This window comes from Centroberyx affinis, unplaced genomic scaffold (genome assembly GCF_046629955.1).
Source record: "Centroberyx affinis isolate AG114_WGS23_722 - 3 ecotype Tasmania unplaced genomic scaffold, CSIRO-AGI_Caff_v1 ptg000596l_1, whole genome shotgun sequence".
In the NCBI taxonomy this organism is placed as follows: Eukaryota; Metazoa; Chordata; class Actinopteri; order Beryciformes; family Berycidae; genus Centroberyx; species Centroberyx affinis.
Genome location: NW_027279234.1, coordinates 77,717 through 91,894, shown reverse-complemented (window position 1 = coordinate 91,894; position 14,178 = coordinate 77,717). Strand labels below are relative to the sequence as shown.

Below are 14,178 nucleotides of genomic sequence, written 5' to 3'. Positions count from 1 at the left end.
ACCTGCCTGGTAAAATAGTTATGTCTGTTACTAGTGTAATGAAATAATTTGTACAAACAATTGGGTTTTTTATTGACACAGATGGTCCTGAAAAATAAAATGAGACTAGCTAACAATCTTTGTTCTACCATAAGCCATGATAGGCATTTATGCATTATGTAAAGTATTGGACCTATTTCTACATCTATTTTTGGCTAGTTGTAGTTTTCCAAAGTCCAGGACAATAGTCAAGATGGGATGAAACCAGTTCCTGGATAACCTGGACCGCAGAGGCTGATGTTAAGAACTCAACACATCTCCTAATTATCAATAGCCCCCTCCCCATTTTTTTGGTTATGTTGTCTATGTGAGTAGACCATGACAAATGACTGTCTAATGTGACACCAAGCAGTTTTGTTTCTTTCACCTGTTCAATTTTGATCCCTTTCAGTGATAGATTGAGCTTTGTATTTGACTTGGTATTGTAACGTGTAGCGTGAACCAAATACAATACATTTTGTTTAAGACCATTCTGTTCTTCAGGACCCAGTCTGATACTAGTTGTAACTCTTTGTTCAGAGCTACAGACAAGTCATCCACAGTAGTAGCTGACATGTATAATGTTGTGTCATCGGCATACATGGACACATTAGCCCTGTCTAAGACCAACGGCAAGTCATTTGCAAAGATTGTGAATAGCAGCGGCCAAGGCAGCTCCCTTGCGGTATTCCAAAATAATAATAATAATAATAATGATACATTACATTTATATAGCGCTTTTCTCGGTGCTCAAAGACGCTTTACAAACACAGGATAAAACAAATTTAATAGAGGTATATATAAAAGATAGAAATAGATGAGAAAAGGACGTATACATAGGGTGGAACGGGGGAGGGGGGAGGAGAAGAAGAACATTAGAGGTCAAAAGTGAGAGTGAATAGGTGGGTTTTGAGGGCTTTTTTGAAAGATGACAGAGTGTTGGCTTTTCGGATGTGGCTGGGGAGGGCGTTCCAGAGGGAGGGGGCGGCTGCAGCGAAGGCCCTGTCGCCCCAGGTCCGGTGCTTTGTCCTGATGATTTGGAGTAGGTTAGCGTCTGCGGACCTGAGGTGATGGGTAGGGGTGTGGTGGTGGAGGAGGTCAGAGAGGTAGGGGGGGGCCAGGTTGTTGATGGCTTTGAAGGTGGTGAGTAATATTTTGAAGTGAATCCTGTATTTGATCGGGAGCCAGTGGAGGTCATGGAGGACAGGGGTGATGTGATCCGTGCGGCGGGTGGAGGTGAGCAAGCGGGCAGCAGAGTTTTGGACATATTGGAGTTTATTGAGGACATTGTTTGATGAGCCATATAGGATGCTGTTGCAGTAGTCAAGCCTGGATGTTATGAATGCATGTATGAGTGTTTCAGCGGCGGAGAAGGATAGAGAGGATCGGAGACGGGCAATGTTCCTAAGGTGGAAAAAAGCTGTTTTTGTGATTTGGTTTACATGAGGTAGGAATGAGAGGGTGGGGTCGAGGATGATTCCAAGGTTGCGGACGTGAGTGGAGGAGGTGACAATGGAGCCATCGATGTTGAGTGAGAAATCCTGGGTGGAGCGGGTGAGGGAGTTTGGGCCGATGATGAGGACTTCAGACTTGTTGCAGTTGAGTTTAAGGAAGTTCTTTTGCATCCATGTTTTGATGTCAGTGAGGCAGGTGGTGAGGGTGGAATGGGTGGCTGCAGAAATGGTCTTGGTGGAGAGGTAGAGCTGAGTGCCGTCTGCATAGCAATGAAACTGGAGGCCATGATGGCGGAGGATCTGTCCAAGTGGGAGGATGTAGAGGATGAAGAGCAGGGGACCACGTACTGAGCCCTGGGGGACACCATGAGTGACTGGGGCAGTAGTGGATTTGCAATTGTTGATGGAGATGAATTGATGTCTGTCAGAGAGATAAGATTTAAGCCAGGAGAGGGCAGTGCCGGTTATGCCAAGGGAGAACTGGAGGCGAGTGATGAGGATGGAGTGGTTGATGGTGTCGAAGGCAGCGCTGAGGTCAAGGAGGATGAGGATGGAGGGGGGACCAGAGTCAGCAGAGAGGAGAATGTCATTGGTGACCTTTAATAGAGCAGTTTCGGTGCTGTGTCTTGAGCAGAAACCTGATTGAAATGGTTCATAGAGGTTATTGGAGTCCAGGTGAGATTTTAATTGGGAGGCAACAGCTCGCTCTAAGATTTTTGAGAGGAAGGGGAGGTTGGAGATGGGCCGGTTGTTGTCGAAGCTGTCAGGGTTAGTCCTGTTTTTTTAATAAGGGGGTGACAGCAGCGAGTTTGAGGACGGGGGGACGAGACCAGTGGACAAAGAGGAGTTTATGACTTTAGTGATCAATGGAGAGACTGAGGGGAGACAGGCCTTGACTAGGGTGGAGGGGATGGGGTCCAAGATGCAGGTTGGGGTCTTCATGCCAGTGACTATGGAGGATAGGTCCGATGCAGTGATTTCAGTGAAGGATGTGAATGGGTGATTGGAAAGTGGAGGGGAGACGGGTTCCGGATTAAAGACGGTGGAGGCGGAGGTGGTGGCCAGTTGGCTGTGTATAGTGTCAATTTTAGTTTGGAAGAGAGATAGAAATGAATCACATTTACTGACGGTGAAGGAGTTGGAAATGGTGTCCATAGGTTTAAGGAGTTTGCTTATGGTGGAAAAAAGTGTCTTCGGGTTATTGCTGCCAGATTGTATGATGGAGGAGTAGTGAATGGACTGCATTTATATATAGCGCTTTTATCCAAAGCGCTTTACAATGCCTACATTCACCTATTCACACACACATTCATACACCGATGGTGGCAAGCTACCACGCAGGGTGCTGGCACAACCATCGGGAGCAATTTGGGGTTCAGTATCTTGCCCAAGGACACTTCGACATGCGGATTGGAAGAGCCAGGGATCGAACCACCAACCCTCTGATTAGTGGACGACCTGCTCTACCTCCTGAGCCACAGCCGCCCCGTGCTCCTAGTGAGAGGAGCATGTGCTGTTGAGAGCGTCTTTGTATTGCTGTTGGTGCAGTTTGTAGGCATCTGAGTGGACAGTGAGACCGGTTCTATTGGCGAGCCGTTCAAGCTGGCGGCCCTTTGATTTGAGGTGATGGAGGTGGTCAGTGTACCAGGGGGCGGAGTGAGTGAAAGAGATAGACTTGGTTTTTATGGGAGCGAGCTGATTGAGACAGGAGGAGAGAGCGTCGTTGTAGGTGTTGACCAGGTCAGTGGGGGAAAGATTCTGGATGAGGGCGGAGTCAGGGATTGTGTCAGCCAATAGGGAGGAGAGAGAGGAGGGGTGGATGGATTTGAGATTCCGGAAAGTTATGGAGCGTTTCTGCTTGACGAGGGGGGTGGGGATGAGAATGTCCATGGTGATGGCCAGATGGTCGGAGATGGTGAGGTCGGAGCTGGTCAGGTTGCTGATGGTGATGCCGGAGGTGCAGACCAGGTCCAGTGTGTGTCCTTTTTTATGGGTGGGAAAATCAACATGTTGGGTGATGTTGAAAAAGTTTAGAATGTCCAGGAGTTCTGTAGTGGTCTTGGAGTCAGCAGAGTCGACGTGTATGTTGAAGTCGCCAAGCAGCAGAACAGATGGTGAGATAGCGCAGAGTTGTGTGAGGAATTCAGAATTCAGGTCGTAGGGGAATGCAGGGTTTGGTTTGGGAGGGCGGTAAATGACTGCAATGACCAGGGGTTTAGGACCAGACAGTTTAAAAGCAAGGTGCTCAAATGAGGAGGGGGCCAGAATGGTTATTGCACTTGTTTTGATGTGTTGTTGATGAAATGTGGCTATTCCACCACCACGCCCATGGTGGCGTGGTTTTTCCATGTATGTGTATCCAGGAGGTGTAGTCTGGTTGAGTGAAAAATATTCCTGGGGTTTTTGCCATGTTTTGGTGAGGCAGAGAAAGTCGAGATTATTGTCCGTTATGAATTCACTGAGTATGAGGCCCTTGCTATTTAGGGATCGGGTGTTCAACAGAGCAAATTTGAGACGTGGTTGAATTTAAACGGGCTGGAGTGCTTTAGCCAAGGGTCGTAGGCAGGCAGAGCGCACGTGTTGGTTGTTGTGATGATGACGTGGTGGAAATGTGACAGTGCGCTCGGTTGACCAGAGGGACGGGATGGAATGATCAGACCGCGAGTAAACAAAGTTTCGTCGGGAGCCTCGGTGAATGTAACGGGGTCGGCTTAGCAGCCGATGTTTTTTTATGGCTGAGATGCATGGTGGAGAGGTGAAGTTATTAAGTTTGAGTAGTTGCGAGATGGAGTATTTCAGCGTCATGCCAGCCGGGGAGGATGTAAGCCTGGAGTTGTTTGCCGGTAGCCACGGACTTGTTGACCAGAGTTGGAGAAGTGACAGGCACGACAGGACGGCCCACAGCATGGCAGATGATCGGGACTGAGTGATGAAGTTGTGCTGAAAGTTGGAGGAACTGCGGGAATGAAGGGCTGTATTCCAGACTGTACATGTTTAGTATCAGAGAGACTACCATTAAAGAAAACTCTGTGATCTACCGGATAGAAAGCTCTTCATCCATGTCACAGCAGAGGATGAGAAACCATAGCAAGAAAGTTTCTCCAGCAGCAATCTGTGATCAATAACGTCAAAGGCCACACTGAAATCTAGTAAAACTAACCGCACATGTTTCTTGTTGTCAATATATATTAAACAATCATCTTTTATCTGCGTCAGTGCTGTACATGTTAAATACCCATCCCTGTAGGCATGCTGAAAGTCTGGATTCAATTCATTTTCAGCGAAATAGCTCTATATTTGATTAAAGACAATTTTCTCCATGAGTTTTGCCAGAACCGGTAGAATGCTTATAGGGCGAGCAAGCCTGTGAACATACACCCCAACTTAGACTTTGATTAAAAATATGAGTTATTGGATTGGCCACCTGATGTGCTGCAATTTTCAACAATTTTCCATCTAGGTTGTCCAGGCCTGATGGCTTCTCATTGTTGATGGAGAGTAAAAGCTCCTCAACCTTTAGAGTCAATTGGACTAAACTCAAACCTACAAATTTTATTCTTCATGATGCAGTCCAGTATGTAAGAAACACATTGCGCAACATCACAACACATATCTTTTCTTAATTTGTTAACTTTGCAAGTGAAAAAATTGTTGAAGTACTGAACTATGTCAAATGGCTTAGTAATAAACAACCCAACAACTTCAATAAAAGTAGAAGCAGTTAGATGCCTTACCCAAGGCGTTGTGTTGTCATGTAGAATGGCAGATATGTTTCACTCACCTCCACACACACCCACTAGCCCTGTCAACCAGTGAAATGGCTTTGAATTGCCCACTTTCAAAAAGATCGGCCCCTTAATGTTCCTTTATGTTGAGTCGCAGTGTTCAGTATGGAGTATAGAGCAGGGAGAAGCAAGACCTCCAATTCGTTTGCCTACCTAGGCTTTTGCGCCGCGTTAAGTCTGCGTCTAAGGCCCGTGAACCTGGCACAAATCTCCTCATCCTCCTCAGGAAATCTGTCGAGGATCCGACAGCTAACCGGAGACTCGACAACAGTTTTGATTGCCACAGTAACCGTGAGTCGGCGGTAGCTGAGTGACCACTTGATTTTTTCTTTTACGTTGACCAAAGCTTTGGGGGTTTGTGGGTTTTTTGTTTTGGAATTAGCAGAACTGAACTGTGGTTACTTCCTTGTTTTGAGTTTTGTTTGTGGGATAACTGAGAAAACCCGGAGTGGATTATTTTTGTTAAACGGACTACATTGAACGGATAACCGGGTAATCCCGAAGTGGAGGTTTTTTTTGTTCCTTTCAAAACTGAACTGATTTAGGTGGAGCTGGACTGAATTGTAAAGAACTGTCTACCCCTTTTTTTGTTCTAATGTACCTTTTTGAAAATCGACTTGATGGTGTGGTTGAGCTTATTTAAATTGTGTGTTTCTTTCATTCTACTATCTTATAATTAATTTGTTTGTGTTGAAAATAACCAGGGTTCATGTGTTTTATTTATTCATGTATCCTTTGTGGGGTTTGACTTGGACTATTGACTGGTTCTGGTTTAAACCGCTACATAAATAAATGGCGCCCAATGTATAAAAGAACCCAGATGAGCTGAAACGCGCAAACTTAAAATTGTGGAGAAAACAAAATAACAAAGAGGAGTTACCGAAGACCGAAGGAGGAAACAAAGAAAAGCCAAACCAGGGATTGTGCTTTGGTGAATTTGTTTTATTGCAAATTGAATGAAAAATACTAACTGAAATTGTGTCTGGGCATGCAATGGCTTCGTCACTGCAGGACATCTTGGAGAATCCCTCAAATGAACACAAGAAAGGACCGAATGCAGAAAGTTCTGTGTTAGACACTGGAAGGAGGGAACCTCAACAAGTCTCTGGTTCACCAAGAACAAGTTATTCATTACTGGACATGGATTTCTGTGGAGACTCAGACATGACGCTGCCTCTGCTTGCTTTGCCACAAGATGGTGTTGTTCCCCCCAATGCCAGGACTCCAGAGCTCACACAATCAGCACAGGAAACTTTGACAACAATGGATAAGCAATTCAACTACATGCATGATCAATTTACAGCTAACTTAAACTGGCGTTTGAAACACCATCATACAGAACTACTGAAAGATGAAAGAGGTTCGAAGTCCCATGGCTCAGAGTGTTGATCACCTACAAACTGAAGTCTGGAAATGCTCCCAAAATCTTGAAGGCATAGTTAGTGATATGTCCACTATGAAAAATCAAAGTCTCCGTATGTCTGCACTGGCCAATGCCTCAGTTCAAACCTGTCCTATTAGTGATCAAACAACACTCCCCCAGCGGCAACGCTTGCAGTCAACTGCCAAGATGGCGGCAGTATATATTATATTCTGTTTTTAGGGTGACTCTGTAACATCTGTCCAGGGACTACAGATGAAAAATAGCCTCTTGGCTAACTCTGGCGCATTTACAGCAATGTTTATTAATGTGCACTGTCCCTGTTAAATAAACCAACAAATAAATACATAAATAAACAATGCATGCTGGGATGACAGAGAGTCCACTGTCTTCACCTAATGACTCTCCCATTTCAAGGGACTCAGGACGCAGATTCATGGGGAAATGTCCCATCAAGCTACAGTTCCCTACCTTTGGCAGGATGGAGGACAGCCCGGACCCTCTACTGTACTTGGAGAAGTGCAAAGATTTTCTGTCTCTTAATCCACTGAGTGATGAGGAGTTGATGGTAACCCTCAGGAACGTGCTGTATGGTATGGCAAGGGATTGGTGGGACGTAACTCGTGTAAGTACATATTCCTGGACAGACTTCCAGGAAACCAGACATTACAGAGGAAGCTGTCATGAAACTCATCCTCAGGAACGTCAACCCTCGTATGGCCAGCCAACTGCGAAGTAGGGTGAACACAGTGGAGGAGCTGGTCAGGTTGGGACAACAGCTGGAGAAGGACAAACTGAGTCAAACACAATATGACCAGCGGAAAAAACAACTAAGCAAACAAAAAGACAAAGGAGAATCAACTCAAACACTCTCCCCCCGAAATGGGAGAGTCATTAGGTGAAGACAGTGGACTCTCAGCCATCACATCCCTTGACCTCAACACAACCCAGCACTTCTTCTCAAGTATTTTGCTGGAGGTGTAAAGGTAGCCATCCTCCTTATGCATGTCCGAATTTTAACCAGCAGAAAAAACACAAACCTCCCACCACAGCACAAGGCCAGCCACAACAGTCATGGAATGTGAAGAGTCAACCATCTGCGAGTGCTCTTGGTCCATCAGAGAATCAGTTATCGGCAACTCTTCCCGTCCAATCCTTCACTCCTGCTTATGGACACAATGGCACCTCTGCCATCGGCAGTCCACTACCACAGCAGTTGAAGGTGCCTCTCACTATCAGTTCCTGGAAAGGAACTGCCATCTTGGACACTGGTTCTTCCTACACATTAGTTAATAAGCAACTATGGAACAGCATCAAACCATCAGAAGCCAAACTTAACCCGTGGACAGGCATCCCCTTATACCTGGCAAATGGGAAACCGGAGCACCCTCTGGAGCTGGACTGAATTGTAAAGAACTGTCTACCCCTTTTTTTGTTCTAATATACCTTTTGAAAATCGACTTGATGGTGTGGTTGAGCTTATGTAAATTGTGTGTTTCTTTCATTCTACTATCTTATAATTAATTTGTTTGTGTTGAAAATAACCAGGGTTCATGTGTTTTATTTATTCATGTATCCTTTGTGGGGTTTGACTTGGACTATTGACTGGTTCTGGTTTAAACCGCTACAATGTTTTCCACAACAGCTTGCTGTCATTTTTAATTTCATTTATTCTTGTTTGAAAATAGACTGACTTTTTCTTTCTGTTCAGCTTTGTCATCTGATTTCTGAATTTACAGTAATTCTGCCAGTCAACCAGACAGCCAGACTCAGTTGCTTTCCTTTTTGCAATGTTTCTATTTGTCATACAATTTCTCAGTTCATCGTCAATCCAGGGTGCCTTAACTGTTTTAACAGTATGTTTTTTAACAGGTGCATGCCTGTCGGCTACCAACAAGAGTAACTTAAATTCAATGCTAATTCTCTCCACATACATTGTGCCATGGTAATTTTTTCATCTCTTCTACAAATTAATTTTCACTTTCACATTTTCACAGTTCTTGTATGATCTTTTATAAATGATCTTTGGAACTGCTTTTGGAACTTTAGCTTTCCTTGTAAAAGCTACTATGTTGTGGTCCGTGCACCCAATTGGAGTTGGTATAGCTTTTGAGCATAAATCAGCTGTATTGGTGAAAATGTGGTCAATGCATGTAGAGGAAGAGTTCCCAGTTTTGTTATTATGGATTCTGGTTGGATGGTTGACTAGCTGGGACAGATTACATGCATTGGCTACAGCCCTAAGCTTTTTCTTAAGTGAGCAGGTTGAAGAAAACCAATCGATATTCAGGTCACCCAACAAATACATTTCATTACTGCTATCTGAGACCTTGTCTAGCATCTCACTTATGTTATTCAAGTACAAAGCATTGGCATTAGGTGGTCTATAGCAGCATCCTATTAAAATAGGTTTCAAATGAGGCAAATGTACTTGTAACCATAAAGCTTCTATGTCCATCATAAGGTCCTCCCTTCACTTTACAGGAATGTGATTATGAATGTAAACCGCCACACCACCTCCATAAGTATTTCTGTCTCTTCTGTAGATGTTACAGCCTTGTATTGCTATTTCATCAAATGACTGATCTAAGTGTAATTATGAGATAGCTAGTATATGTTGTATATTGTTAGCATGCAACAGACTCCCAACCTCCTGCACTTTATTTCTAAGGCTGCAAATATTTATGTGAGCAACTTTTAGCCCCTTCTTTGGAAGATTAAGCAGTTCTGAGTTGTCTGTATGGATGCCCACCATAGGTCGTCATTGTCCAAATCAGTTAATTACCGCGAATAAACCATATAACCATCAACCTCTCCTAGGTTTTGCAGGGTGTGTAATTAGTCTGTGTGTAATTAGTCTGTCGTACCTTAGATAAGCGATTTCCCCACGATCACGTGCAGCCTTCAAGGCAGGCATCAGGTCCCTTCTCTTTTGTCGGACAGCCTCGGTGAAACCTCATTGATAAAAATGTTCGTTCTTTTACTGCAGTACTTTTACTTTTACTTCTCCAGTACTGCAGACCTGTCCTTGAATCTCAGAAATTTGGGAACGATCGGCCTAGGTTTGTCCCCATTAGGCCTGAATCCACTCCGTTTCGCCGGGCCCGCTCCCACTCGATGTTCCCGGGAGCTGCAGTTTCGCAACGAGCAGCGTGCATGGAAATTCTAGAGAAACGTTTGAATAATGCCTTACACTTTAACTAAACCTGTTTTCATAGACTAACCCTAACCCTAATCTACTGTAGATTTAGTTGACTAAAATCTTATATTTGGTCAACTAAAACTAGACTAAAACTAAAACAATTCAGATGACTAAAATATGTCTTAAACTAAATGGCATTTTAGCCAAAAGACTGACTAAAACTAAATCAAAATTTGCTGACAAAATTAACACTGCTTGTGACAGCCAGTGTCAAATTCGACAGTTTAGTGTAATGTTAACACATACAACCAAAGGGTATATTTGTGTTTGATAATGAAGTCTGTCATGACATGTTTATTATGTCCCTTTGGTTAATGTCAAGTTGTCATGACAGAGACATCTAGAACAGTGTCAACTTTGCATTGAAAGTGTCATTATCAGCCAATTGACACTTAATGACTACAGTCGTAAACATTCACAAAACTAGATAACTGTTCAGTTACCCAGAGGTAAACTGTAGGTAGCTCTCTGCAACTGGACCGCAACAAGTTCTGTACTGGCCTCGCTAGAGGTCCCTGTGCCTAGCTATCCAGTCAGCTTAAACATCTACTCAAATAACTCCAGGTGAACCAGGATTTTGTTTCTGGTTGTTTACTTGAATAGTTCTTTTTTGTAAAACTGCAACACACCAAATGACATGTTGAAATTACAGATATGACAAGGTAAGTATTAAGTATCAAAGTAAATAAAGGTAAGTAGGCTATGCTAACAGGTAAGTATAAAATTAGCATAGATTATTAGCTTAGGTTAGGAAACTAGCTTAAGTATGTTAGCTTAGCTGCAATCATATGTCATCAACTAATACAATAAACAATTCACCATAAACTCTTAAAATATGCTGTTTTTCTACGTCAATACACTAATAATTAACAAATCCACTTACAGACTGCCACATGGCAATACTGACACTAAATGAACACTACTTCCTGTCTTTATAGTAGGCTGCACTACTATTAACTGCCACCAGGTGGCTCCAACAACCAAACATGCAAGACCCACACTGGGTCCAGAACAAGTTCCAATACGCAAATGTTACACATGCTGTGTAGTTCAGATGGTACTTTGCTGACATTTTACTGAAGTAGGTATAAAAGTACTGGTATAAAAATGTGCTTCAGTAAAAGTAAAAAGTAAAAGTCTGATTTAAAATGTCGTCAGAGTAAAAGTTCCTGAGTTCATCTTTAGAACAGAGAACATTGTTAACTGTGATCTTTTCCATGTGATTCTAAAAGGAGAGAGAACAGAGTTCAAACTAGATTCTTTTCACTGGAAACGTTAGAAATTACTGGAGTTTGGTGTTTAGATGGTTCTGCCTTACTCGCATTATTACCTTAAAGGAATAGTTCACCCAAAGTGAAAATTATCATTGTCATTATCTGCTGAATTTTCATTTTTGGGTGAAGTATTCCTTTAATCTTAGATTGCAGACGCTAAATGCTGTGAGCCTGTTCACTGGATTCATCAAATAAAATGAAGGATTTTCCTCATAGAAGTCATTTTGCAATATCTACTGTTAAAACACCACGGCAGGACACGCTGCTGTCTGGGTTTTTGGTTTGCGGTTCACATTATAATGTTTGTTTTGCTGTAAAACATGAAGTAAAATACTCATCAGCATCAGGAGCAACAAAACTCTACAGAAAACTACAGTCATAGTGTCCAGACTTCAGACAGATTTCCTCAGGACCTGAATGACTCCTGCTGCCCGTCAGTCTTCGGCTCTATCTCCTTGGGAAGCATGCTTCCTCCTTCCTTGCTCCCTAACTAGGAAGCTTCCTAATCAGGCTCCTTGTCTAAACTAACTGGTTTGAGACAGACATCCTTCGTCATGTGACTGCAGTTAACGTTACACCACTAGGACATATCATACAGGAAAATAGCATTCATTACCACAATTATGCAGATGACACTCAGCTCTATATATCTCTTTCTTCAAGTGACTTTGGTCCTGTAGATTCTGATTCAGTGTATTGAGGAAATGCTAAATAAAGACAAAACTGAGGTAATTATCTTTGGTATTAAGGAAAAGAGGCAGACAATTAGGGCTCACCTTGACTCCCTGTCTCTCAAGAGTAAAGACCAAGCTAGGAATCTTGGTGTTATTATGGATGCCGATCTCAGTTTTAACAAACATATCAATACCATTACAAGATCAGCCTTTTATCATCTTAAAAATAGAACCAAAGTATGGGGTCTTATGTCAAAACCTGATTTAGAAAAGCTGATACACGCTTTCATTACCAGCAGGTTAGACTACTGCAGTGGTCTTCTCTTCGGTCTCCCCAAAAAACCCCTGGGCGGTTACAGCTGATTCAGAATGCTGCTGCCAGAGTTCTGACTAAGAAAACAGAACACATCACACCAGTTCTTAGTTCACGGCATTGGCTTCCAGTGTTCCATAGAACTGTTTCTAAAATTCTGCTGCTTGTCTATAAAGCGCTAAATGGCTTCACTCCAAAATCGATTTATTTATTTATGCTTTATTAGATTGAGACAGTGTAAGAGATAGACAGGAAGGTATGGGAGAGAGAGGGGAGGACATGCAGCAAATGACCGGCAGATTCGAACCCGGTCGCTGCAGGAAGGACTGCGCCTTATGGTACGCACTCTACTCGGTGAGCCACCGGGGCGCCCCAACTCCAAAATACATTTCTGACCTGCTCCTAGGATCTGAGCCACCCAGACCTCTGAGGTCATCTGGGACCGGTCTGTTAGTTGTTCCCAGGGTGAAAATAAATCAGGTGAAGCTGCTTTTAGTAATTATGCTCCCAATTACTGGAATAAATTTCCAGAAGCACTGAGATGTTCCCACTGTCAGCTCTTTTAAAAGTTGGCTCAAAACATTCCTTTTCTCTGTGGCCTTCTGCTAAATCATCTGTATGTAGATGTTTTACCTATTTTATACAAAATTATTCATCAATTGGCGTCACAAACAGGACGCCAATTGAAACAGTCATGTGAATGCATTAATGTTACACTCCAACAGTCAGTCTGATCAAACTGCTTGTTAAAACTCATTAAAGAAAAGATCAGACTCTCCTGGTTTTCCTCCACCAGACTGAAGCAGAGACCGCTCCTGTTAGCTAAACCACGCAGGACGCTAACGCTAATTTCAGTGGCTTCCGGAAACAGCTGACTGGACTCAAATGAAGAAATACGATTTTCACATAAAAATGAATTGAAAATGTTAGATGTATTTTATTTTTTACGGTCACGTTTGTTTTCATTTTAGCAGATGTTGCGGAAGTTTTGTTCTTCTTCGTTGATGTTGCAAGGTATTGTGGGATTTCCTAGTTCCTGGTTGGGGCTGAGACAGAACTGTCAGTACCCGATCCGTACCGGCTGCCCGATCCGTTCTGCACATGCGCACGCATTGGAGAGCTAGGAACGGCAACACCACTTGGACAAACTTGATACTGCATGTTTTATACACCGCCCGATCCGTTCCACGCATGCGGGGTCAAATTAGCTAGTGATACGAGATTGAGTTCTCTCTGATACTGTTCTGGCTCACCAGTTACTGTGGCTAAGTTATCAATAGTTGATTTCTAAAGTTATTTGCTAGTTATCATTTGCACCAGCCAAAGTCTTTCGGCCCAAAGTGTAACCGCAAACTTCGACCAGTTACGTAAACTCGGCAGCCGTCAAGTGATTCAACCACCATAAAATGTTCACACATGCGTGGTACAAATCAGGCAGGAATACGCAGGTGCAGAAGGGATTGGGCAGCCGGCACGTCCTGTTAAATATAAAACCCGATAAAACCATAAAACATGCAGTATCAAGTTTGTCCAAGTGGTGTTGCCGTACCTAGCTGTCCAAGATGGCGGAGCCGCTCGTGCATGCGCGCGCATGTGCAGAACGGATTGGGCAGCCGGAACGGATCAGGTACTGACAAGAATTACAACTTCAATGCTTCCTAAACAGGAAGCTTCCTCCCAGCGATCCCATTGGACCGTGTGAGTTGATTGACATCTTGATTGTCTGTTGTTTCCTATAGGTGTGGGGAGGTGCCCTGCTGGCTGGCCAATCAGAAGACAGGAACCTGACACTGAATCCAATCAGAACGGAAAACTGCACTACAGACTTCCCATTAGGGGGCGGAGCCTCTGATCCAGTAGAGACGACAGGAGGACGACCCTCTGACCCCGCCGAGACCTGGTTACCATAGAGACACTACACTAGTCAACACAAACAGTAGACTGACCTTTGACCCCCAAGGCTGGACTGCTTAAGGTCATGCAGAGGTCATGTAGAGTTCATGTAGAGGTCAGGAGAAACGACACGATCCTGAAAAATATTAAGATGTCTGATGCACTGAGGGGTGTGTGTGTGAAT

General features: G+C 43.5%; 1 protein-coding gene across 1 annotated transcript in view; it reads left to right on the top strand.

Annotated features, from left to right (window-relative positions):
* The window catches only part of LOC139643407 (GRAM domain-containing protein 2A-like), a 54,349-nt gene extending 40,460 nt beyond the window's left edge, over nt 1-13,889 (top strand). Inside the window, exon 12 of the mRNA XM_071518546.1 lies at nt 13,841-13,889. Within this exon, the coding sequence (XP_071374647.1) occupies nt 13,841-13,889 (49 nt within the window). The remainder of the gene's footprint in view (nt 1-13,840) is intronic.
* Nucleotides 13,890-14,178: the final 289 nt, after the last annotated feature.